The 24,425-nt window shown below is 44.4% G+C and overlaps 1 protein-coding gene across 3 annotated transcripts in view; it reads right to left on the reverse strand.

Moving 5' to 3' along the window:
* HNF1B (HNF1 homeobox B) overlaps nucleotides 1–24,425 on the reverse strand; it is a 107,327-nt gene that overhangs the window by 12,341 nt on the left and 70,561 nt on the right. For all 3 annotated transcript variants that reach the window (XM_056865145.1, XM_056865146.1, XM_056865144.1), the window contains exons 5-6: nucleotides 9,285–9,448; nucleotides 75–207 (exon numbers count right to left, since the gene is read on the reverse strand). In XM_056865145.1, coding sequence (XP_056721123.1) covers nucleotides 75–207; nucleotides 9,285–9,448 — 297 coding nt within the window. The remainder of the gene's footprint in view (nucleotides 1–74; nucleotides 208–9,284; nucleotides 9,449–24,425) is intronic.

Raw genomic sequence — 24,425 nt, forward strand, 5'->3', positions numbered from 1 at the left:
CTGGCCCAGGAGGCATATGTTGCTGACCTCTACCCTAAACCCCAGAACCAGAGTGACAACAGAAGAGCACTTACTTGGTGTGATAGCCATGACTCCTGATAACGGCGTCATGATGAGGTTCTGGGATTGTTGTTGGTTGTGATGGGAAAAGCTGTGGATGCTGGTAAGAGTACTAACAGGGGGCAGCCCACCTCCAGAAACCGTAATCTGCCAAGGTAACAAGAATAAACAATTCAATACTGAAGCACAGGCAATCAATAAAACAGCTTCCTCAAAGTACGGTGCAATACCTTTTCTAGGCATATCAATCTAGTCCAACCCCCTGCTTATTCAAACTCTTTAAATTTGCCACTAGGGTTGCCAACCTCCAGGTGGGACCTGGAGATTTCCTGGAATTACAAATGATCTCCAGGTCTCAGAAATCAGTTCTGGTAGAGAAAATGGCTGTTTGGAAGGTAGGCTCTGTGGCATCATACCCTGCCGAGCTCCTTCCCTTCCCTAAACCCCATCATCTCCAGGCTCCACCCCCAAAATCTCCAGGAATTTCCCAACCTGGAATTGGCTACCCTGTTTGCTACCTATTCATGCATTTCATAACTCTTTAACACTGCTGGGGTTTTAAGTATTTTATTTAGTTTTTGGTTCATGGTGGTGGTGGACAGTGCATGTCGCAGCTGACTTATGGCAACCCCATAGGACTTTTCAAGGCAAAAGACATTCAAAGGTGGTTTTTGCCATTGCCTGCCTCTGCATAGCAACCCTGGACTTACTTGGTGGCCTCCCATCCAAATACTAACCAGGGCTGACGCTGCTTAGCTTCCAAGAGCTCATGAGATCAGCCTAGCCTGGGCCATTCAGGCTGAGGCTCCCCCACTCTGGCAGTTCTCAAGCAGCAGCTGGACGAACGCTTGTCAGGGATCTCTAAACTGGTCCTGCATTGAGCAGCGGGTTGGACTAGATAGCGTGTATGGCCCCTTCTGGCTCTATTATTCTATCCAGGTCAGGGCTTTGGGTCATAGCCTCATATATGCTCAACAAGGACCCGCCAGACTCTAAAGGAATCTCATGAAATTGGCTCTAATCCATGAAATCTTATGCCAGAATAAAAAGTCTTCAAGGTGCCGCTTATTTTTGCTGCAAGAGACTAACATGGGCCGAAAATGCATGGCCGTTTTGTCCGGCTATTCTCCCGGAAATGTTGTGAATCTCTAAAGGCATCACGCACGTTAGTCTCCCACACACATGATCAACTTTTCCATGTCTTCCAAGTCCTGTGTTGTTGTGATATATGAGGAAGGTTTGTGGCATTTAGCAGAGTTTGCTGGTGTGTTTTAGCGCCCAGGTTAACTGCCCGCCAGGAGACTGCCTGATCCTGGCGGCAGCAGCGGCCCCTTGCAGCCCTCCGGACCCTGTGGCCTCTTTCTCGCTCCCCTCTCCCTTCTGCCAGTCACCGCCGCCTCCTCTCTACCCGCCACACCTCTCTCTCTCCCCCTGGCAGCGTGCCTTATCTGTCCATGTGTTCAATTTTTTGAACGCGTGATCGAAAGGCACGCAACGGGAGGGACAAAAATGTTCAAAGATAGCCATGCGTTAATGGTCATGGTTACCCCTAGAATAGAATCATAGAATCATAGAGTTGGAAGGTACCACCAGGGTAATCTAGTCCAACCCCCTGCACAATGCAGGAAATTCTGAACTACCTCCCCCACACACACACCCAGTGACCCATACTCAATGCCCAGAAGATGGACAAGGTGCCCTCCCTCTCATGATCTGCCTAAGGTCATAGAATCAGCATTGCTGGCAGATGGCCATCTAGCCTCTGCTTAAAAACCTCCAGGGAAGGAGAGCTTACCACCTCCCGAGGAAGCCTGTTCCACTGAGAAATCGCTCTAATTGTTAGAAAATTCTTCCTAAGGTCTAGATGGAAACTCTTTTGATTTAATTTCAACCCATTGGTTCTGGTCCAACCTTCTGGGGCAACAGAAAACAACTCGGCACCATCCTCTATATGACAGCCCTTCAAGTACTTGAAGATGGAACTGTTGCTAGAGTTATTTTGTTTGAGCAGATTCCACTAATCAAAATTAATTTAACTTTCTTCAAAACATCTACAGAACATTAACCTGAGAACGAAGGAACCTGCAAATTTGTTTCACGGTTTCATTTTAGGAAAATAGCATGACTACTCTGCTTCCAGAAATGCAAATGCAAAGGACCTGAGTAGAGGGAACCAGAAATGACTTCCTGGGTAGAAGGCCAGACTGTCTCATAAGAGAACTATGCATCTCAAAGGGGGTGGAGGGGGGGAGAGACCATAAAAATCAGCCAGTGTAACGGGAACCAGTCAAGCTAGGCCAAAGAAAATAACCCCACAAGATGAATTTCTGGAATATTCTCACTCTTCTGAGGGGTGCCAGGGCCCAGTGAAGGAGAAACAGGTCTGAATGCGCCTGGGCTCAATAGTCCCAGGGCCTGGTCAGAAGAGGGAAGAAACCAAACCTCTAGTTAAATTAGCGATGTTTGAGTTCGATTACATACTATTCATGCTATCTAGACCAATGCATTCATACAGGAATGTTTTTCACAATGTCCACCATAATTTGCTAGGGTTGCCAACCTCCAGGTGGGGCCTAAAGATCTTCTGGAATTTACAATTCATCTCCAGATAGGGTTGCCAGGTCCAGGTCCCCCCCTCCTCTGGCGGGAGGGTTTTTGGGCAGAGCTGGGGCAGGGATCGCACAGCCACGTGCGCAATCTTCGCTTCTGAGCTGGCCGATGGATCGGCAGCAACCCTATCTCCAGACCACAGAGATCAGCTTCCCTGGAGAAAATGGCTGCTTAGGAGGGTGGAATCTGTGGCATTGTACTACGCTCATCCCCAGACCCTCTCATCCCCAGACCCCGCCCTCCCTAGGCTTCACCCCAAATGTCCAGGACTTTCCCAACTTAGAGTTGGCAATCCTATGCAGCAAAGCATCATTGCATACTAGGCAACAGAATTAGAAGAAGAAGAGTTGCTTTGTATATGCCGACTTTCTTTACCACTTAAGGCAGAATCAAACCGGCTTACAATCACCTTCCTTTCCCCTCCCCACAACAGACACCCTGTGGGGCTGAGAGAGCTCTAAGAGAGCTGTGACTAGCCCAAGGTCACCCAGCTGGCTTCATGTGTAGGAGTGGGGAAACAAATCCAGTTCACCAAATTAGCCTCCGCCGCTCATGTGGAGGAGTGGGGAATCGAACCCGATTCTCTAGATTAGAGTCCACTGCTCCAAACCACCATTCTTAACCACTACACCACACTGGCTTAGGGCTGAACTGCATGTCAAGTTTTAGATCCGACTGTCACAGGGGCTTACAGCTGTGAGTTCTCCATGGGAACTTCTCAAGGGACTGGGCCCCCAGTTTCAAATGGGTCCATGCTGCATGAGGAGAAGAGGCTCCTGCCTCTCTTCACCCCGCAAGCCATTTTCCTGACCCAAAATGGCCTGGGGGAAGCTGTTTGGACAGTTGGTAGCCGCATATGTAACCCCTTAGAACACATACGGGCAAATATTGCCCCAGGGCCATTTTAGGTCAGGAATATGGCAGTGGGGTGGTAGGAGCCTGTTCTCCCTGTGCACACTGATCCCAGTCCAAATTGGGGCCCTGCCTTGAGAATCAAGGATGCAAATGTGTGATCCATAGGACTTGTTCTTGGGAGTCATTGTGTCAACGTGCCTTGAAACTGTAGCTGTAGTTGTATGCATATTATTGATTCTGCAGCAAGAATTGTTCAGTTTGGTAAATAGGTGTGGCGTGTTGAAAATAGGTGTGCTTTGTCCTCCAGAACCCTAGAGTCTGTAGTGCAGATAATCCCACTGTAATCACTGTTCCTTCACTAGGGTGAGCTTCAACAGATTCTTCCATTTCGTGGATAATTACGGCCAGGGTTCCCTTCTCTGGGTTGGGAAATTCCTGGAGATTTGGGGGTGGAGCCTGGGAAGGCCAGGGCTTGGGTAGGCGAGGGACCTCAGTGCGGTATAATGCTATAGTGCTATACTGCTATACCCTCTAAAGCTGCCATTTTCTCCAGGGGAACTGACCTATGTCCTCTGGAGATCACTTGTAATTCTGTTGCGATCAGGCCCCACATGAAGGTTGGCAACCCTAATTTACAGCCTATTGTAGAATGAAAAGACTGGATAACCCAGAAGGACTTCCCTTCCCCCACCCTTCCTCCTACCATGCCATTATCTGCCAATGATGGGAGTAGGGTTGCCAGGTTGCTTGGATTGTGGCAACCACATGCGACGCAATTACGTCCCTTCCAGGTTCACCCCCGGAAGCGCCACATTGCAACGGCATGCTTTAGCACACAAACCCCCAAAATGCTAGCCTGGGGACAGCAGAGTCTGGGAAGGGGAAGGAGTTCAGCAAGGATATGATGCCCTAGAGTTTGTTCCCTGAAAGCTGCCATTTCCTCCAGGAGAACTGATCAGTGGTAATTCTGGGAGATCTCCAGATGCCACCTGGAGGCTGGCAACCCTACTTTAAACGCACTCTCTTAACGGCCCATAGTAGGATTGTATGGGCATTTGGAAACATGGTGTCCATGGGCCTCTTCATTGCAGGCCCTGTCTCCCCCTTAATTGTGGGCAGTTTCCCCTCCACATTTTTCGTTAATCTCTTCCCCAACATGGCACCTTTCTCCTCAGCTGCAGCTCCTTTTTACTTCCCATTGTGGGTACGGTGGAAGGAGCGGAGGGCAACTTACTCAGGATCCCCCACCCCCTTAGGGTTACCAAAGCGGCCATTTTCTCCAGCTGAACTGATCTCTATCAGCTGGAGATCAGTTGCAATAGCAGGAGATCTCCAGCTAGTACCTGGAGGTTGGCAACTCTATCTGAGCCCTATTGGTGCCAAATAGTCAAAAAGAACAAGAAGAGTTGGTTTTTATACTTCACTTTTCTCTACCGAAAGGAGTCTGAAAGCGGCTTACAAATCCCTTCCCCGCCCCCCACAACAGGCACCTTGTGAGGTAGGTGAGGCTGAGAGAGTTCTGAGAGTACTGTGACTAGCCCAAGGTCACCCAGCTGGCTTCATGTGTAGGAGTGGGGAAACCAACCCGGTTCACCAGATTAGAGTCCACCGCTCTTAATAATTACACCACGCTAGGGGAGGTTTGGCTGATGAGCTCCCACAATTGTTCTGCCCTGCAGAAAATGGAAGACCACTTTAGAACCCCCTGTGACTAGGGTTGCCAAATTCCAGGTGGGGCCTGGAGATCTCCCAAAATTACAATGGATCTCTGGGAGACAGCGATCAAATCCCCTGAAGGAAATGACTGCTTTGGAAGGTGGACTCTATGGCATTGTACCCTGCTAAGGCGTTTCTCCTCCCCAAACCCCACCCTCCCCAGGCTCTACCCCCCCCAACTCAAAGTTGGCAACCCTACGAATGTCGCAGGGGCCTCTGGTCCAATGGAGAGAGGAGTGCCTGGAGAAGGCAGATATTCTATTTCGTGCTACTTCCTCCATTACTAACAGGCTCTTCTCAGACTGGAAAAATGCGAATATGTATCCAGGCAGAGCCTGGCCCCAGTCTAGGTCCCATGCCTGGCACACAAGGATGCTGACCCTTTGTTTATTTAATAGATTTATACTCTGCCTTTCTCCCCAATGGGGACCCAAAGCAGTTTACATCCTTCTCCTCTCCTCCATATTTATCCTCACAACAACCCTGTGAGGTAGGTTAGGCTGAGAGTGTGTGACTGGCACAAGGTCACCCAGCAAGCTTCCATGGCAGAGCGGGCATTCAAACCTGGCTCTTCCACACTCTAACGGTTAGAGTCTAACCACTACACCACACTGATGCTGACCCCAGCCTTTGGTTACACACTTAAGAAAAAATCCAAAGGGGTGAACAAGCGATCTTTCTGCGAACCTTGTTCTCCATTACTAAGCTTCTCAGTGATGAGTTTGAGGCACCACCAGGACACCCCAAAACCAAGATAGAAAACTTTTAATATAGATTAAATCTTCCTAACTTTGGCCTTATCTGAGAAAAGGTTTTTTTTTTTTAAAGGCACTTCTTTGAAGCATAACGCAATTCCTTATACTCTTATCCCAGAGGAAGACAGCATTGTTCAAGGCTCATTCGCCTCAGCCGGGCACACATGTGAAACGTAAACAACCCATTTACAAAAACCGTTTAATGCACTGGCACATTCGAGAAAAGCTATTAGGACTGGGAAATATGAATTAATGAGGGCGGGGGAGGGAGCTGCCGAGTCACATGACCAAGAAAGAATTCGACCCCACAATAACAAACAAACCCTTCTGCCTTGCCCTCCAGAATTATTGCCCCAAGTGCAGAGCCATAAAACAGGGACTGCATGCCCAGAAAATGGCCTCGAAATAAAAGATTGGCATAATTCCAAGGCAAATTCCAATGCAAAATCTTATTTTACCTGAGTGTTGTGAGGAGACAAATACTAAAAGTTATATATTTGGCCTCCTTGACGCAGCACCCACATTGTTATGGTTGCCAGGTTCTGCTTCCCCACCGGTGGAAGGTTTTTTGGGCGGAGCCTAAGGAGGCAGGGTTTGGGAGGGGAGAGACTTCAATGCCATAGAGTCCAATAGCCAAAGCGGCCATTTTCTCCAGGTGAACTGATCTATATCTGCTGGAGATCAGTTCTAATAGCGGGAGATCTCCTGGAGGTTGGCAACCCTACACATTGTATTTGTACTGAACAACCACCATACTAATTCTTAAGTCTTCCAAACTGGTTTGTTTTTCCCATAGAGAGGTTCTATGCTCTCAGAAGAGGTGCGTGCGTGACAGGAAGACATTCAACAGGGATAGCTTTTCCAGGCATGGAGATCCAGCGACAGGCAAACTTGCCCTTGGTAGTTCTCAGTCTGTGACAAGACAGTGTCGTGAAACTACGATTGGTACAGAATATGCAAGTAAGAGGACCACCGGCTCTAAGCTAGACTGAACTAAGGTCTAACTATTTCTGACTATTGCTGCTGCTTGTGCATCTTCATTACGGGAAAATTGAGGTTTTTTTTAATTATACTGTGCACAAATATATGTTAAAAACACTGGGCCTACAATGTAGGCTACCTAAAAAGCCTAGACAAATATTAACAACACATACTCAGTTGATGTCAATATATAAAATGACCAAACTTAGACCAAATGTGTTTCGGCCTTAAATAGGCCTTCCTCAGTGGTCATACATAAAACAATTTTATAATACACATCTTGACATCTATATACACATTATACAAGGTAAAAGATATATAAAAAACTTTTGTTTTGTGTGGCTTTATGTAGAAATATTTAATCCATGTGTGTTAAAACATGGTTGCAAGCTCACACCTTGTATATGATATCAAACTTCTCAGGATGTGTATAACATCAACAAGAGTGAAAGGCAGAGTGGCATAATCTTTACTGCATTCAGCTAATATGTGTTGTTAATCTCTGATATCACAGTTTACATTGGTTATATCGGCTTGTATGCTTGTTTTACTTAATTTCTTAGAATACTGTTAGCCGCTCTGAGCCCAACTTGTTTGGAAAGAGTGAAATAAAAATCAAACAAAAGAAATAAAAAAGAAATAACTTTTATAAGGCTTAAGGTTGCCAGAGGGGTCCAGGGGCAGCCGTCGGTGCTGGTGTGATGGTCACTTCCAGGAACACTCACAAGTGACATCATGCCTCTTTAGGAATACTTTAATAATTTTTAGAAAGGACTGATGTCAATTCTGATGGACATCAAGGAGGCACCTGAGGTGCCAGGCCAAACCATTTAATTTTATTCAGGCTATTAACTAAGGGATTTTATCTTTTTAGATGCTTTATGGTCAGCTTCTGCTTTGAGGTCTGTTTTGTGGGTAGGGTTGCCAACTCTGAGTTTGGAAAGTCCTGGAGATTTGGGGTGAAACCCGGGGAGGGCGGGGTCTGGGGATGAGTGGGGTACAATGCCACAGATTCCACCCTCCAAAGCAGCCATTTTCTCCAGGGAAGCTGATCTGTGTGGTCTGGAGATGAACTGTAAATTCCAGAAGATCTTCAGTCCCCATCTGGAGGTTGGCAACCCTATTTATGGGGAATTTTATGCTGTTTTTAATGGCTTGTATTTTATTTTATGGTACTGTTTTTACTTGTAACCACCCTCCCTTTTTGTAATTTCCCCCTCCCTTTTTTGTAATTTTCCTTATAAAATGTGGAATATGATTTTCCATTCATAGCTTGGGTTGAAAACCTCCAGGTGGTGGCTGGAGCTCTCCTGCTATTGCGACAGAGAGCCATTCACCTGGAGAAAATGGCCACTTTGGAAGGTGGAATCTATGGCATTATACACCATTGGTCCCTTCCCTCCCCAAATCCCCTCCTTCCTCCGGTTTTACCCCCAAAATCTCCAGGTATTTCCCAATCCAGAGCTGGAAACCCTGTTCATAGCATCTGAAGAAGTAGGGATGCCAGCCGCCTGGTGGGACCTGGGGATCCCCCGGAATTACAGCTTATCTCCAGACTACAGAGATCAGTTCCCCTGGAGAAAATGGATGTTTTGGAAGGTAGATTCTATGACATTGTACCCCACTGAAGTGCCTGTCCTCTCCAGGATCCACCCCCAAATCCCTAGGGGTTTCCCAACCTGGAACTGGCAACCCTACGCCCCCTGCCCCCAGCCAGTGGCCAGGAAGGACCTGGCAACCCTATGAAGAAGTGAACTCTAACACATAAAAGCTTATGCTGGAATATATTTTGTTAATCTTTAAGGTGTCACTGGACTCCTGCTTTGAAATAATATTTCCTGAACTGTGCCTGCTGTTTCTATAACTCGGTAGATATCACAGGCACTTGCTTGAAAAGAAGCTAACCCCTAAATGAAATTTACAAGAGGTAAAAATTAATAAGAGGGTCTCTTAAAAAAAAAAAATCAACGGGTACGTCATTGTCAGGGAAGAGCAAACAGCTATCTATGCAGCATTCCTCTTTTGGAGGCATTCAATCAATAAATCAAGAATGGCTCTGTGTCACATTTATTGGCAAGTTTCAAAGCTTATGCCTTCTACCTGCTGGCTTGTACAGATCACTGGCTTGTACTGAATGTGGCTGTGACTTTTCCCAAACCTCACAAATGCTTCATTGTTTAATTTGGGCCTTGGGAGGGGGGGAGGGTTTGTTAAAAAAAAAAAAAAAAGTAAGATCTTGTTTGTTTTGCCTGCTAGGCCCTCTTATCTTATCGCTGCCTATGCTACAATGGGGCCAGGTGTACTCACCATTTTACCATCCGGTGAGAGGAGGCTGTGGCTTGAGTCCAAACCTGCTGGAGATACTTGCTGGAGGACAGCCTGGCTGGTGGTCACCATGGCGTTGTTACCATGGTGATTAATGGTTGAGGAGGAAGTGACTTCATTGCTGCCTTGCTGGCTGTAGCGGACTCCTGGAGAGAAAAGAAATTCAAACACATTAGTGCCAAGGGTAGCTACCTGTCCAGAATCTTTACTGGCTTGCCCAATAACATTTGTTCAGGTCATTCACAAGGATGCCTCCTTTACAAAAAATCCTGGTATTCATGCATGGTACCTCTGAACATGTGCAGAGTTCTTTGTTTTTGAAAGAAGACGACGACGGATGTAAGAACTGACCCTGCGCATGTGAAGATTCTCTGTCTCTTCTAAGAAGACATAGGCCCAAATGGTCAGTTCACAGTTGCAACCAAGAGTTTAACCACTTTTGGATATTCCAATGGAATAAATACTCAAGGGTGTTGAAGTGTAGGATAGGGTTGCCAGCTCCAGGCGGGAAATACCTGAAGATTTTGGGTATGGCGCCTGAGGAGAACAGGGTTTGGGGAGAGACTTAATGGAGTATAATGCCATAAAGCAGCCATTTTCTCAGGTGAACTGATCTCTGTCGCCTGGAGATCAGTTGTAATAGCAGGAGATCTCCAGCCACCACCTGGAGGTTAATTAAAGAAACAACTTGTGCTGCAAATCTCCAAGATATACAAAAAATCACAGCATGACATAGCTAATTTGCTGCTTCCAGGAAAACTGTGAATGTACATCCCTGGAGTTAAAATTTAACACAGTACTGAGGAAGAAGACTGTGGCTGTGGCTCAATGGTAGAGCATCTGCTCGGCATACAGAAGGTCCCAGGTTCAATCCCCGGCATCTGCAGTTAAAGGGACGAGGTGTGTAGGTGATGTGAAAGACCTCTGCCTGAGACCCTGGAGAGCCACTGCTGGTCTGAGTAGACAATACTGACATTGATGGACCAAGAGTCTGATTCAGTATAAGGCAGCTTCATGTGTTCATGTGTTCAAAACGCGAAACAGGGTTATTACTGGATACCTGTCTGCTTTTCATTCTTCAACGTCTCTCCTACATTCTTCAGTCCCCTTTGGTTAGAGACTTACATCAACTCACCTGGATTTTGGACTATTGAGAGTGAATCAATTGTTCTTACTTTCACAAGAACTTTATTGTGGAAATTATTGAGTTTAGAATACAGGCCTGTGTATTTGATATCTTCAGATTTATATTGTATTTGAAGACATTTTTGCTTATGTGTTGATGCTAGATCAAGTGATACACCTTCAAAGCGTTTTGAGAGGATTTATGATACAGAAGAATACTGCTTGGAAGAAAAAACAGCTACAACAAACTAATGAAATACTTTGGGAATTGCAAAACTTAGAACAGCAACTTGTTTCAGAACAAAATGATGATAAAAGATCAGAAATAATTCAGAAAACAAAGACAGTGAAACATCAACTAAACTTAGTTGTTATGGAAGAAATGAGTATTGTCCTGCAGCTCAAACCCAACCCCTTTCTGACTATATATTACTCTTCCTACACCCTTGACACTGAGAGACACTGTCCTTCAGTGTTACTACTCTGAAGATGCCTGCCACAGTTGCTGGCGAAACGTCAGGAAAGAAAATTCCAAGACCACGGTTACACAGCCCGGATAACCTACAAGAACCAATTATTCTAAACTTTGGGAAGCAGTTAAAAAAGACATGGTATTGTGGTCAAATAAAAATATTTCTTTACTGGGTCGTATTGCAGTAACACAAATGAATATTTTGCCAATGTTGTTGTTTTTGTTTCAGAACCTGCCAATAATTATGCAAACAAAACAAAATATTTTGACACATGGAGAAAGGACTTGTTGAACTTTATTTGGCAAGGAAAAAAACCAAGAATTGCGTATAAATATCTAGTTGATACAAAAGAGAGAGGAGGTTTTGCCCTCCCTAATTTCAAACTTTATGCGGAAGCCTCAGCTTTGGTATGGCTAAAAGATTGGATACTGTTGAAGAATGCACGTTTACTAGATTTGGAAGGCTTTGATAATAGATTTGGGTGGCATGGGTATTTGTGGTATGACAAACTTAAAATACATATGGCTTTTCATCATATTATTATCAGATCATCCTTGATAAAAACTTGGCTGAGATACAAACATCTGTTAGAGACTAAGACACTGTTATGGATATCCTCACAAGAAATGTTAACTTTACGACCATTAAGACCATCACAATTTATAACATATCAAGACCTTTTAAAATGGGAAGGGAATAAATGTGCCTTAAAAGATTGTGAAGATGTCAAGGACTATCTAAGTTGGTTTCAATATCATCAAATAAAATCTGTATATATACAAGATATGAAAATGGGATTTCTTAAAGAAAAATCAATTTTACAACAGGCATTGTTGGATAACACTGACCATTTAATTTCAAAGATGTATAAGCTTTCGTTGTTACTATATACAGAACAAGAAAGAATTAAGCCAACGATGATAACTTGGGTACAGACAATTGGTCATAATATTTTCCTGAACTGTTGGGAAAGACTTTGGTCAAGAGATATGAAAAAGGTTCTTTCCCAGTCGATAAAGGAGGATATTTACAAGATGATTTACAGATGGTATTTGACACTAAAAAAATTGTCCAAAATGTACAGTACAATGTCACCAAATTGTTGGAAATGCCAGGAAAAAGTTGGTCTTTTTCATCACGTTTGGTGGCTTTGCGACAAAGCAAAAAAATTTTGGGATATGATATATAACGAGCTAAATTTTACAACAAAATATCCCTAAAACTTCGGAGATGATGTTGTTAAGCATTATACCAGAAAATATTTTAACACAAAGAACTTTTTTACTTTATGCCACCACAGCTGCAAGAATGGTCTATGCAGCTAAATGGAAAATGACTGAGACACCGGACAAAATTGACTGGATAAATAAAATGTTTGAACTAGCAGAAATGGCGAAACTGACTGCGTTAGTAAATCAAAAAGACAATGATGAATTTGTGAAGGAGTGGGAGGCGTGGATTTTATATTGTAATAATGAACTTAGTATGAAAAATGTTAAAGGTTATGATTTAGTCTAATTCAATTGTTAACAATAGTTATATTTTAGAATTAAATGAAAGAGGAAATTAAGTATTTCTTAACAATTGTAGAATGTTTTATAATGAATTAGAAGATAATTGCAAAGAGGATTACGGAGATAAGTTAGTGATAGAAGAAGGAAGTGGGGAAGTCAGAGTAGATTTAGGTAGTAGTACTATATATTGTAGGTTAAACAAAGGTTTAGAATTAAATGACAATGTTAATTAAATGTATGGATGTATAAGAAAATAATTTTTTTTTAAAAAAGATGCTAGATCAAGTGATTTTCTTATTTTCCAGTTCAATACATACATAATTATAGTGCATATGAGTATTATTCTTTATAACTTTTGGCCGTAGTTGCTGTGATTTTTTTTGTATGCAACCTGGAGATTGGCAACTCTAGTGTAGGTGACAAACCGCCCCCCACCCCCAGCTAGGGTTTGGGAAATTCCGGGAGATTTGGGGGTAGAGCCTGGGAGTGTGGGATTTGGGGAAGAGATGGACCTCAGTGGGGGTCTGAAGCCTTATTAGGGTTACCAACCTCCAGGTGGCACCTGGAAATCTCCTGCTATTACAGCTGATCTCCAGACAATCCAGATCAGTTCCCTTGGAGAAAATGGCTGCTACCTTCTCCAGACCCTGCCCTTCTCAGGCTCTACTCCCAAAATCTCCAGGTATTTCCCAACCCAGAGCTGGCAACCCTATGCCATATAAAGCCCACTCTCCAAAGCAGCCAGTTTCTCTAGTGGAACTGATATCTGTAGTCTGGAGATTCCTGGAGATCTCCAGGCCCCATCTGAAGGTTGGCAACCCACCCCCAACATATGCTCATTGGAATGCGTGTATGGATATGAATGCATACAGGTAGAGTATCCCTTATCTGGACTGCTTGAGACCAGAAGTGGTCCGTATTTCAGATCTTTCTATATTTTGGAATGTTTGCATATACATAATGATATATCATGGGGATGGGACGCAAGTCTAAACACAAAATTCATTTATATTTTATATATGTTTTATATATACTTTATACATGTAGCCTGCATGTAATTTAGAACATAAGAAAGGCCATGCTGGATCAGACCAAGGTCCATCATGTCCAGCAGTCTGTTCACAGAGTGGCCAACCAGGTGCCTCTAGGAAGCCCACAAACAAGACAACTGCAGCAGCATTATTCCCTGTGTTCCAAAGCACCTAATATATTAGGCATGCTCCTCTGATCCTAGAGAGAACCGGTATGCATCATGACTAGTATCCATTTTGACTAGTGGCCATGAATAGCCCTCTCCTCCATGAACATGTCCACTCCCCTCTTAAAGCCTTCCAAGTTGGCAGCCATCCCCACATCCTGGGGAGAGGTGGGAAGGCAGCCCCAAAGACATGCATAAGAACTTAAGAACATAAAAAGCCCTGCTGGATCAGACCAAGGCCCATCAAATCCAGCAGTCTGTTCAAACAGTGGCCAACCAATTGTCTCTAGGAAGCCCACAAACAAAATGACTGCCGTTTTCTCCAGGGGAACTAAATCAGTTCTGGAAATCAGTTGTAATAGCAGGAGATCTCCAGCTACTACCTGGAGGCTGGCAACCCTAGCAATCTCAGGGGCTGTTAAAGATACTAGTCCAGGAATCAGAAATATACAAGCGAGTCAGAGTTTATTCTAAGCTTACCCCACCACCACTACACAATCAGACAGCACACTCCACCTAATTTTGTATAACTAAAAGAAAATAGGAAGAGGGAAGGGAAAATCAGAATGAATACAGAAAAGCACAGATTTTTGCCCCAAGTTAGTATGAAGTTATGCAGATAGAAGCAAACAGTATTCATCTCATTTTCTGTTTCTTTTCATCATCCATTTATTTTTAAAAAACAATCTAGCTCCTTAAATTCCACATGAACAACTGCACAAAAATTCATTTAATACTGCATAAAATTTGTTGACGCTGCACAAAATGTATCTAGCTGCACATTAGAATAAACTATGAAGGAAGGGACCTGCAAGGATTCGAGGAAGGATCTCATTTTTCTCCCTGTATCCTGCTTTCCACACTATTTCTTCTTTCCCTCCACTTGGCAGCCCCCACTGTCTCTCCCCTTTCCCTGCTTCCTTCTCTCTTTCCCAGCTTCCTTCTCTCTCTCTTACATACCCACCCACCGACCCACCAACCAACGTTTGTCTGCTCAATCCAGTGTTCTCCTTCCCCCGGCAGCTGCTACACTTTTCTTATCTCCCTCCTACCTCACTACATTTTTCTGTTACATACTTTCAATTTCTCCTTCTTCTTCTCTCCCCTTTCCCTGCTTCCTTCCCTCTCTTCCATCTTTTACCTTAACTTCCCCACCCCTCACCTTTGACTGACAGAAACCAAGGCTTGGAAGTCATGGTAATATTGTTGTGGTTGCCCAGCAACCCTCAAAATGACTGCTAAAAATCTCAGAACAAAGCTTTGTAAAATCTCAGCAGGCATTAATCTCCAAGCTACAGACATGGCCTCTGTTATCTGAAGCATTTTTACCTCCCACACCTCCATGTTTTGGAGTTTTTTTTTTAACATAACATAGTTCATAGATATAACAATTTGGTCCTATAAAAATGTAAGGAAGAAGAAGAAGAGAAAGAAAGTTTGTTTTTATACCTGCTTTTTCTCTACCTTTAAGGACTCTCAAAGCTGTCCACAATTGGTAGATGGGGCTGAGAGAGTTCAGAAAGAACTGTGACTAGCCCCAAAGTAACCCGGCAGGCTTCATGTGGAGGAGTGGGGAATCAAACCCTGCTCTCCAGATTAGAGTACACTGTTCTTAACAACTACCCCACGATGGATCCTTGTTGCATCAGACCAAAAGTTATATTTAGGAAGGCACTTGATTGATTTAGCTTTTAGTGTAGTCAGTCTTAACTGGAGTTTTTAAATTGTTATTATTATGTGTTTTAAAATTGTTGTTTTATTGTGTTGTTTGTGTTGTAAGCTGCTTTGAGTACCACAAGGGAGAAAGTCGGCTAATAAATGTTTTAAATAAATAAATCTAGTCCATCTAGTCTTGCATCCTGTTTTCCATAGTGGCCAACCAGGTGTCCCCAGAAGGCCCACAGGCAGAACATGGAAGGCAAAACTTCTCTGTATTGCTCCCCCCCAGCCACAGACATCCAGGGGTATATTACCTCTGAACATGGAGGTTCCATGTAGCTATCATTTCCATAGCCATTGATAAACTCATCCTCCACAAATTTGTCTAATCCCCTCTGAAAGCAACCTATGCCTGTGAACACAAGTTGCAGCAGTGAATCCCTTAATTTAATTACCCAGAATCAGATTTATTAATACGGCATAAGCCAGTCGAACACTTATGTCCTTTATACATGAAATAAAAGATTACATAGATTTTACAAAAACCTTGTTAAAATTCTTGAATAATACACAGTGAGGGGGAAAAGTATTTGATCCGCTGCTGAATTTGCCCGTTTGCCCTCTGACGAAGAAATGACCAGTCCATAATTTTAATGGTAGGTTTATTGTAGCTGTGAGAGACAGAATAACAACAGGAAAACCCCCAGAAACCCAGAAGACAAAAGTCAGAGATTGATGTGCATTATAATGAGTGAAATAAGTATTTGATCCCTTTGCAAAAGATGACTTAGTACTTGGTGGCAAAACCCTTGTTGGCAATTACAGAGGTCAGACGTTTCTTGTAGGTGGCCACCAGGTTTGCACCCATCTCAGGAGGTATTTTGTCCCACTCCTCTTTGCAGATCCTCTCCAAGTCAGTAAGATTTCGAGGCTGATGTGTAGCTACTTGAACCGTCAGCTTCCTCCACAGATTTTCGATGGGATTAAGGTCTGGAGACTGGCTAGGCCACTCCAGGACCTTAATGTGCTTCTTCTTGAGCCACTCCTTTGTTGCCTTGGCCGTGTGTTTTGGGTCATTGTCATGCTGGAATACCCATCCTCGACCCATTTTCAATGCCCTGGCTGAGGGAAGGAGGTGCTCACCCAAGATTTGACGATACATGGTCCCGTCCATCGTCCCTTCGATGCGGTGAAGGTGTCCTGTCCCCTTAGCAGAAAAACACACCCAAAGCATAATATGTCCTCCTCCATGTTTGACGGTGGGGATGGTGTCCTTGGGGTCCTCCAAACACTGCGAGTTGAGTTGATGCCAAAGAGCTCGTTTTTGGTCTCATCTGACCACAACACTTTCACCCAGTTCTCCTCTGGGTCATTCAGATGTGCACTGGCAAACTGCAGACGGGCCTGTACATGTGCTGTCTTGAGCAAGGGGACCTTGCGGGCTCTGCAAGATCTCAGTCCTTCATGGCATAGTGTGTTACCAACTGTTTTCATGGTGACTATGGTCCCAGCTGCCCTGAGAGAATTGACAAGTTCCCCCCGTGTAGTTCTGGGCTGCTTCATCACCGTTCTCATGATCATTGCAACTCCACGAGATGAGATCTTGCATGGAGCCCCAGACCGAGGGAGGTTGACAGTTAGGGTTAGGGTTATCACCTTCTCACCAAGCTGCTTGGCAATAGTCTTGTAGCCCAGTCCAGCCTTGTGCAGGTCTACAATCTTGTCCCCGACATCCTTGGACAGCTCTTTGGTCTTGGTCATGGTGGCTAGTTTGGAATCTGATGGATTGATTGCTTCTGTCGACAGCAGAACCCTAACCCTAACCCGGCTGGTTGATAGGGGATCAAATACTTATTTCACTCATTATAATGCACATCAATCTCTGACTTTTGTCTTCTGGGTTTCTGGGGGTTTTCCTCTTGTTATTCTGTCTCTCACAGCTACAATAAACCTACCATTAAAATTATGGACTGGTCATTTCTTCGTCACAGGGCAAACGGGCAAATTTAGAAGGATCAAATACTTTTTTCCCTCACTGTATAATAAACTAAAATTCACCAAATATTAGAAGATTTTATAGATTTAATCTAATTGCCATGACCCAACTTTAAGCGGCGGACTTTGTATTCAACTGCACAGAATTTAGCTACCTGTTTTACTGTCTGGACATTTCCTTTCCCAAAGGAGACTCTTAATTCTCCCTTCCTCTGAATTGACTATGATTTGACTGAGCAGGGGAATGATTAACTTACGACGAGCTTCCTCATAAAAAGGGCACCTGAACAAAATATGCTCTATAGTCTTCAGTTCCCCAGACTTACAAAGGCACACCCATTCCATTCTTGGAAGCCTCTTAAATCTACCTTCTATCATAGCCAAAGGTAAAGCAGAGCATCTCGCTAATGTAAAGGCTCTCATTTGCTTGGTCAACTCTAAGGAAGATAGATAATCAGCTGGTGCTTGGATGTATCTATTTCTGGTGGGAGCCATAAACACTGGGGAATTTACGAGCTCATTTTGGCATTCCATGTCAAAAAGCCTTTGCCTAATTATATACCTTGCTTGGTCCCTCCTTAGTTCCAACAAGGAATGAGGAGAGAAACTAAGGCCTTCAATTCTCTGCTCAGTCTGTTTCTACCACCTAGAGTTAAAATTATCATGGAGGAGTAGCGGCAGGAGCCCCTCTGTTGCCCCATGCACCTTCAACCAGAGAAAGATGGAAGAGAGGCCAGTCCTGGACTCCAACTTTAACATGCCTGTCTCTAAGTGTATCCACGAATTCGATACACAATGGGGAACTTGAAGTACAGCCCTAAGGACCTTAGATTGAACTCACTCCAACGGTGTATAACTAGACGAAGGCGAACCCAAAAAAGTCCCATATAACATCTGAGCCACTGACTTTGCCTGAAACAGTTTTAGGGCACCGGCACAAAGTAGGCTCCCCTTGTGCAAAAGAATTTTAATATATTCTATGACGATCTTTCAGCAAAGTTTGCCACCTGCTTATGGTGTTCCGATCGTGATCCGTTCACCTGAAAAGTTACCCCAAGGTACCTGACGGTCTTTACCTGCTTGATTCTTTTGCCATCTATAAACCAGGCTCCTATCCTTCTGTGTCTGCCAAAGGCAGATGGTTTTACTATCATTTATTATAAGCGATTCCCTAGAAGAGTAATCAGCTAAGCTGGCCATTGCTTTTTTCATACTCACAGGGGTCCTCAATAGAATCACTACATCCTCTGCATAGAGGATGATCAGAATGCTTTGGTGAGCCAGTTTAGGAGGATGGCAGGCCACTGAGTTCAGACAGCAAGCCAGATTATTGATATAGTATATAAAAAGCATGGGTGCTAAGAGACAACCTTGCCTGACTCCTTTAAAGGTTTCAATTGGTACTGTAAGGTGCCCATTTATGTTGCACCTTACTCTTATTGCCGTTTGTGCATGCAGAGCGAGTATAAGAAAAAGGAGCCTCCTATCTATGGAAGATGCTTCCAATTTAGCCAGGACCTTGAAATCAAGTCAAATGCTGCCTTTGTCCACAAAGGTGGCATATAATGAGATCAAATTCTTGGAGCTATGTTTTTCTATTAAATGTTGAAGGATTAGACCAGGGGTGTCGAACTCATTTGTGAGGAGGGCTGGATATAACATATATGTCTCTTGGTCGGGCCGAAGATGCATAATAAATAAATAAATAAATAAATAAAATGTAATGCCAGGTACTGGAGATACAGACTTTATAGAAGACACAGGCAAAATCAATTAATGATATATATTTTTACTTAAAACACATACAAGTTTACAACAATAAAATTCTTGCAGCATTTTCTTTTATTTAATAGTCTTGTTGTTTTAAGAACGTTTGTATTTTAAGTAAAAAATAATATCATTAATTAGCTTTGTCTGTGTCCTCTATAAAATTAATATTTCTAGTCCCTCGCATTCATTTTAAAACTGCGGTGGGGTGGGGGCAGCTGCCTTGGCTGGCGAGCTCGTAGTGGACTCGCCAGCCAAGATCTGGACGGGGTGGTGTCCAGAAAGGCAGGGAGAAAGAGAGAGCAAGAGAAAGAGAGAGCAAGAGAAAGAGAGAGAGACAGAAAGAGTGAAACAAATAAGAGAGAAAGGGGGAGAGAGAGAGAGAGAGAGAGAGAGAAAGAAAGAAAGAAAGAAAGAAAGAAAGAAAGAAAGAAAGAAAGAAAGAAAGAAAGAAAGAAAGAAAGAAAGAAAGAAAGAAAGAAAGAAAGAAAGAAAGAAAGAAAGAAAGAAAGAAAGAAAGAAAGAAAGAGAAAGAAACAGGGATAAAGAGAATGGGTAGACCCGGCCTCCAGATGGAGACCCCTCCACAGAGGCTAGGTCTACCTGTTGGCTTGCATGGCAGTAGACCTGGCCTCCTGATGGGGACTGTTTTCCCCCTATGGAGGCCAGGTCTACCCATTGGTTTCTATGGGCCCATTGGTTTCTATGGTTTCTATGGGCCCATTGGTTTCTATGGGCCCATAGAAACCAATGGGTAGACCTGGCCTCTGTGGGAAAATAAAAGTCCCCATCGGGGAAAGGACAGGAGTGGGGGGGGGGTAGGGAGGGAGCACCTGGCCCCCATGGGGGCCTGGCTGCGCCCGGTAAGGGACAAGGGCGGCGGGGAGGGTGGCGGAGAGTGTGGCGGGGGGCGCACCTGGCCCCCACAGGGGCCTGGCTGCGCCCGGGGAAGGGACGAAGTCAGCGGCGAGGGAAGCTGCTCCCGGGAAGGGATGAGGGCAGCGGGGAGGGGAGGGTGGCGGAGAGGGAGGAGGAGAGGCCAGCTGCGGCCAGGAAGCGACGAGGGCGGCGGTGAAGGCGGTGGCGAGGGGATGGTGGCGGCAAGGGCGGCTGCTCCCGGGAAGGGACGAGGGCTGCTGCTCCCAGGAAAGGACGAGGGCGGGGCGCCTGGCCCCCGTGGGGGCCTGGCTGCGCCCAGCAAAGGGCAGCAGGGCGGGGGGCATGGGCCTCGGCTCGGGCCGGAGAACAGCCCTTCGGGGGCTGGATCCGGCCCGCGGGCCGCCTATCTGACACCCCTGGATTAGACAGTGCTCAATTGTACCTCTACCTTTCCTAAAGCCAGCCTGGGCCTGCACTATAACCTTCTCCTGATCTAACCACGCAACTAATTTCTCAAGTAAATGTCTGGCATAAAGCTTGCCAATAATGCTTAATAAGCTAATCAGCCTGCAGTTGGCTGGGTCATCTCTCTTCCCTTTCTTGAAAAAAGGAACCACCACCTGAATCTTTAGGAATGTGGCCGGTAGCATCAATATATGTGAACAAGGCTGCCAGGAAGGGGGCCCACCAATCCTTGTGTTCTTTCAGAAATTCAGGGGGAATCCCATCCTCTCCAGGCGCTAGGGTTGCCAAGTGCCAGGTGGTGGCGGGCAACCCCCCACCAATCTACCTGGCTGCTCAGCGACCAACTGAGGATCGGCGGGCAACACGTGCATGCGCGCCTGCCTGAGGCACCACAACACTTCCAGTTTGAGTGGTAAAGGAAGGCCCCATTGCGATGCAGCACTTCCGGGTGTAAACAAGAAGTGCTGCGATCGAGTCGGTGTGGCCACGCGCGTGCCCGCGATCTCGCTTACCCCTTGAAAAACCTCCCGCTGGAACAGAGAAGGGACCTGGTAAGCCTACCTGGTGCCTTCCCCTTCTTAAGACATCCTATGTGCGAACATATCTCCACGGGGAAAATGGGGGCTACTCTGACAACTCACTTAATGCTACTGTGGGTGGGAGAGAAAGGAAGGGGTGGAACTGCAGACACTGCCATAGGAAGGCAGAGGAGATGGAATGAGGACATCAGATCCCCTCCCATGAATCTTTGCAGATCCCCCATTTTAATTTTATAAACTTGTTCTTTCTTGTCTCCCCTTTAGTGTTTTTTTCTCTTCTCTCAAAATCCCAAAGTGTTTAGCCCTTCTTCGTCAGATAGGTGGTCCAAACTTTGATTGTTTTGATTTCCTTTTTCTGCCCAACCTGACTGCTTCATGAGTGGTCAGACAATCAGACAATTAGGCTTTTTGGCCTAACAATAACAGTTTCGCATTTATCATTAAATCATTCCTGATTGGGATACTATCAAAAAATCCATATGAGACCTGACTCCTACAACGATTTCAAATTTCTCATTCCTGCTGTTCCAGCCCCAGAATGCCTGTTTTATTTTAGCTTGTCCATTGCTCCAATTAAACCTGTGATTATACTTTTGACATTTGCTGTTACTTTGCATTGAATTTCCTCCATAAACAATATTTGTGTGTCAATAAATGAGTGTTAAACAGTATATGGGTGTTATACATATAAATGACATTCAGATTGTATAGTAAGATCTGTACAAGGTGCATATAGAGTATAAAGAAATTACCCCCCCCAAAAAAAAACACCCGAGAAAAGACGCACATAAACAAATACAAAAATGTAACGAAACAGGGAACATCTGTTCATTCCTACTCCATGTGTTAATATTAATGCATTACACTGACATACATAACAATTTTCTCTTCACTGTAACTGAAACTGTGGCCATTTGGGGGGGGGGTACTTCATGGGGTTCTTGTGGAGCTTAAAAAGTACTTGAACTCCTTGAAAGAAAGCCAGGAAATCAGTGCAAAATACATGGTCGGCCTACCAGAGGCCCGATAAAATTACTTTGGGGAACTGGTCTGGTCTACAACTGCCAGTAAACTATCACTGTCCTAGACAATGGCCTTTTAGGGCTCTTATTCTCCAACAGCCCTGTTCACACATCCTAGAACAAAGAAAGTAACGCATTCCAGTGTTTTATAAAATGAACATAGGCATTCTTGCTTGACGCTGAATAAGGATGCAGCTCCTCATAGTGGGGTAGAAAGCAAACAGCATCAGCAAAGTATTTGTTAAATAGAGGAGGTTCCAAAAAAGCTCTCAAAGTATCAAAGAAACAAAACTAGAATTCTATCAGATGAGCCAAACAGGAACATGGAAAGGTCTTGTTTTGTGCTAATGAGCATTCCTTGATTTTCTCAACCAAACGGGTCAAGCATATGGAATCTAGTTCTGGGCTCAGAATTCACTATCTGAAGTACATCAGCTTTTCTTTTTCAAAATTCCAGCTATTAAGGCTGCTGTGATTGGCTCATCTACGCTGACACAATATTTTTCATAGACATTTCCTCAAGTGTTGAAAAACGCCTCTTTTTTCCTATTTCCCCGCACCTTACTCAAGTGTTCAGCCACTCGGTTACAGTGTCTTCTCTTTTTATTCTCAATTGACTTCACCTGCCATTCAGTGACATCATTGTGTAGTCAAATCTCATTGGTTCTGTAGCCCTGACACATCACCCCAGTGAGATTCTTGATTGGGTGACTTTTCCTCACAAATGTCTGCATTTGCCTTTGTTAATGGCATCACATAGAAAATTTGGCAGGATACATAACCTTGGGCTGTCACCCCATTTAGTGTGATCCCTGTCTGGGTAGGATATAGGATTGCCAACCTCCAGGTGGTAGCTGGCGATCTCCTGGGATTACAGTTGATCTCCAGGCAACAAAGATCAAATCACCTGGAGAAAATGGCCACTTTGCAAGGTGGACTCTATGGCATACCCCAATGAAGTCCCTCCCCTCCCTAAACAATGCCCTACCAAGGCTCAACCCCAAAATCTCCAGGTATTTCTCAACCTGGAGCTGGCAACCCTTCTCATCCAACTAATCCAGGAAGGAAAAAGCAGCAGCTGACAAATGAAAAAATGGCCATAAAGCAACAGCTGATGGAGGCAAAGATGGTCACTGACCAAGATGGAGAACAGTAGATAATTTTATTTACAAAATTTATATCCAGCCATTCTGCCCTTACAAGGGCCACCAAGGTGGCTATTGGGGGAGGAGGAGGAGGAGGAGAAGAAGAAGAGGAAGAGGAGCTGGTTTTTATATGCCGACTTTCTCTACCACTTAAGGGAGACTCAAACCGGTTTACAATCACCTTCCCTTCCCCTCCCCACAAGAGACACCCTGTGAGGTGGGTGGGGCTGAGAGAGCATGATTGGCCCAAGGTCACCCAGCTGGCTTCGTGTGTAGGAGTGGGGAAACAAATACAGTTCACCAGATTAGCCTCTGCCGCTCATGTGGAGGAGTGGGGAATCAAACCCGGTTCTCCAGATCATACTCCACCGCTCCAAACAACCGCTCTTAGCCACTAAACCACGCTGGCTCTCAATTTAAACATACATGATAAAATCATACAAACACAGATTTTTTCTGGAAAATTTTCTATCCTCCTGCAATAGCTAATTTCATCCGGTAGTCTGAAAATGCAAAATGTTTCTAGTTAAGCACTGGGCTTGCTTTCAGTGGTATATTCCAGTTCCACTGCAAAATGAGCACCTGTGTACAAATAAGCATTTAGGCATAACTTGATTGTAACTTCTGGCGTATCTTCAAGACAGCCATTAAAAATAAACTACGAATAGGGTAACAGCCTTATCTTTACCTGACAGCAGACATATTAAATAACAGTCATGAGAACACAGAGGAAAGTGTGAAATCAATGATGTAATAAAGGAAGATCTTATAGAAGAATATAAATCACAACTGAATTAAAAAAAATGGGTACGTGTTTCTGTCCTTGCCTTTCCACATGGGTAGACTCTCTGTTTGGTTGTCCTATCTAAGAATCTGCCAAATAATTCATTGAGGGGTAAGGCATTATGTCTGGCCAAGAAGGAAAGTCTTCGAAAGGGTGGAATGGTTAAGAATACTAGATAATCTGGAAGCACTGGAAAAGATGGCGTGCTCTGTCCCCAGAAAGAGGGTGCACATTTCCTTTTGGCATCACCGCATAGTTCAAGATGGCCCCTTCGTTCTAAAAGTGTGTCTTACTCATTACTAAAGGGAGGTGTGAGGGAAACTTGGATAGGAAATCTGTAAACTTGGAAGTCTTTAGTCTACTATCAGTGGTATGTATGGCACTTTGCCCCACTTCATCACTAACAGAAGCAAAATAAATTACGCAAAGTAGCAAAATATGCAAATTAGCTTAAATGCATGTGCTGCTCTCTGCACTAAACGCATATCACACAGTGCAGACAACAAAAATCTACACACACCTACCAAAAACAACTCAGATGCAAGACCCAAGGGGTGG

This window comes from Euleptes europaea, chromosome 19, assembly GCF_029931775.1.
Source record: "Euleptes europaea isolate rEulEur1 chromosome 19, rEulEur1.hap1, whole genome shotgun sequence".
NCBI lineage: Eukaryota > Metazoa > Chordata > Lepidosauria > Squamata > Sphaerodactylidae > Euleptes > Euleptes europaea.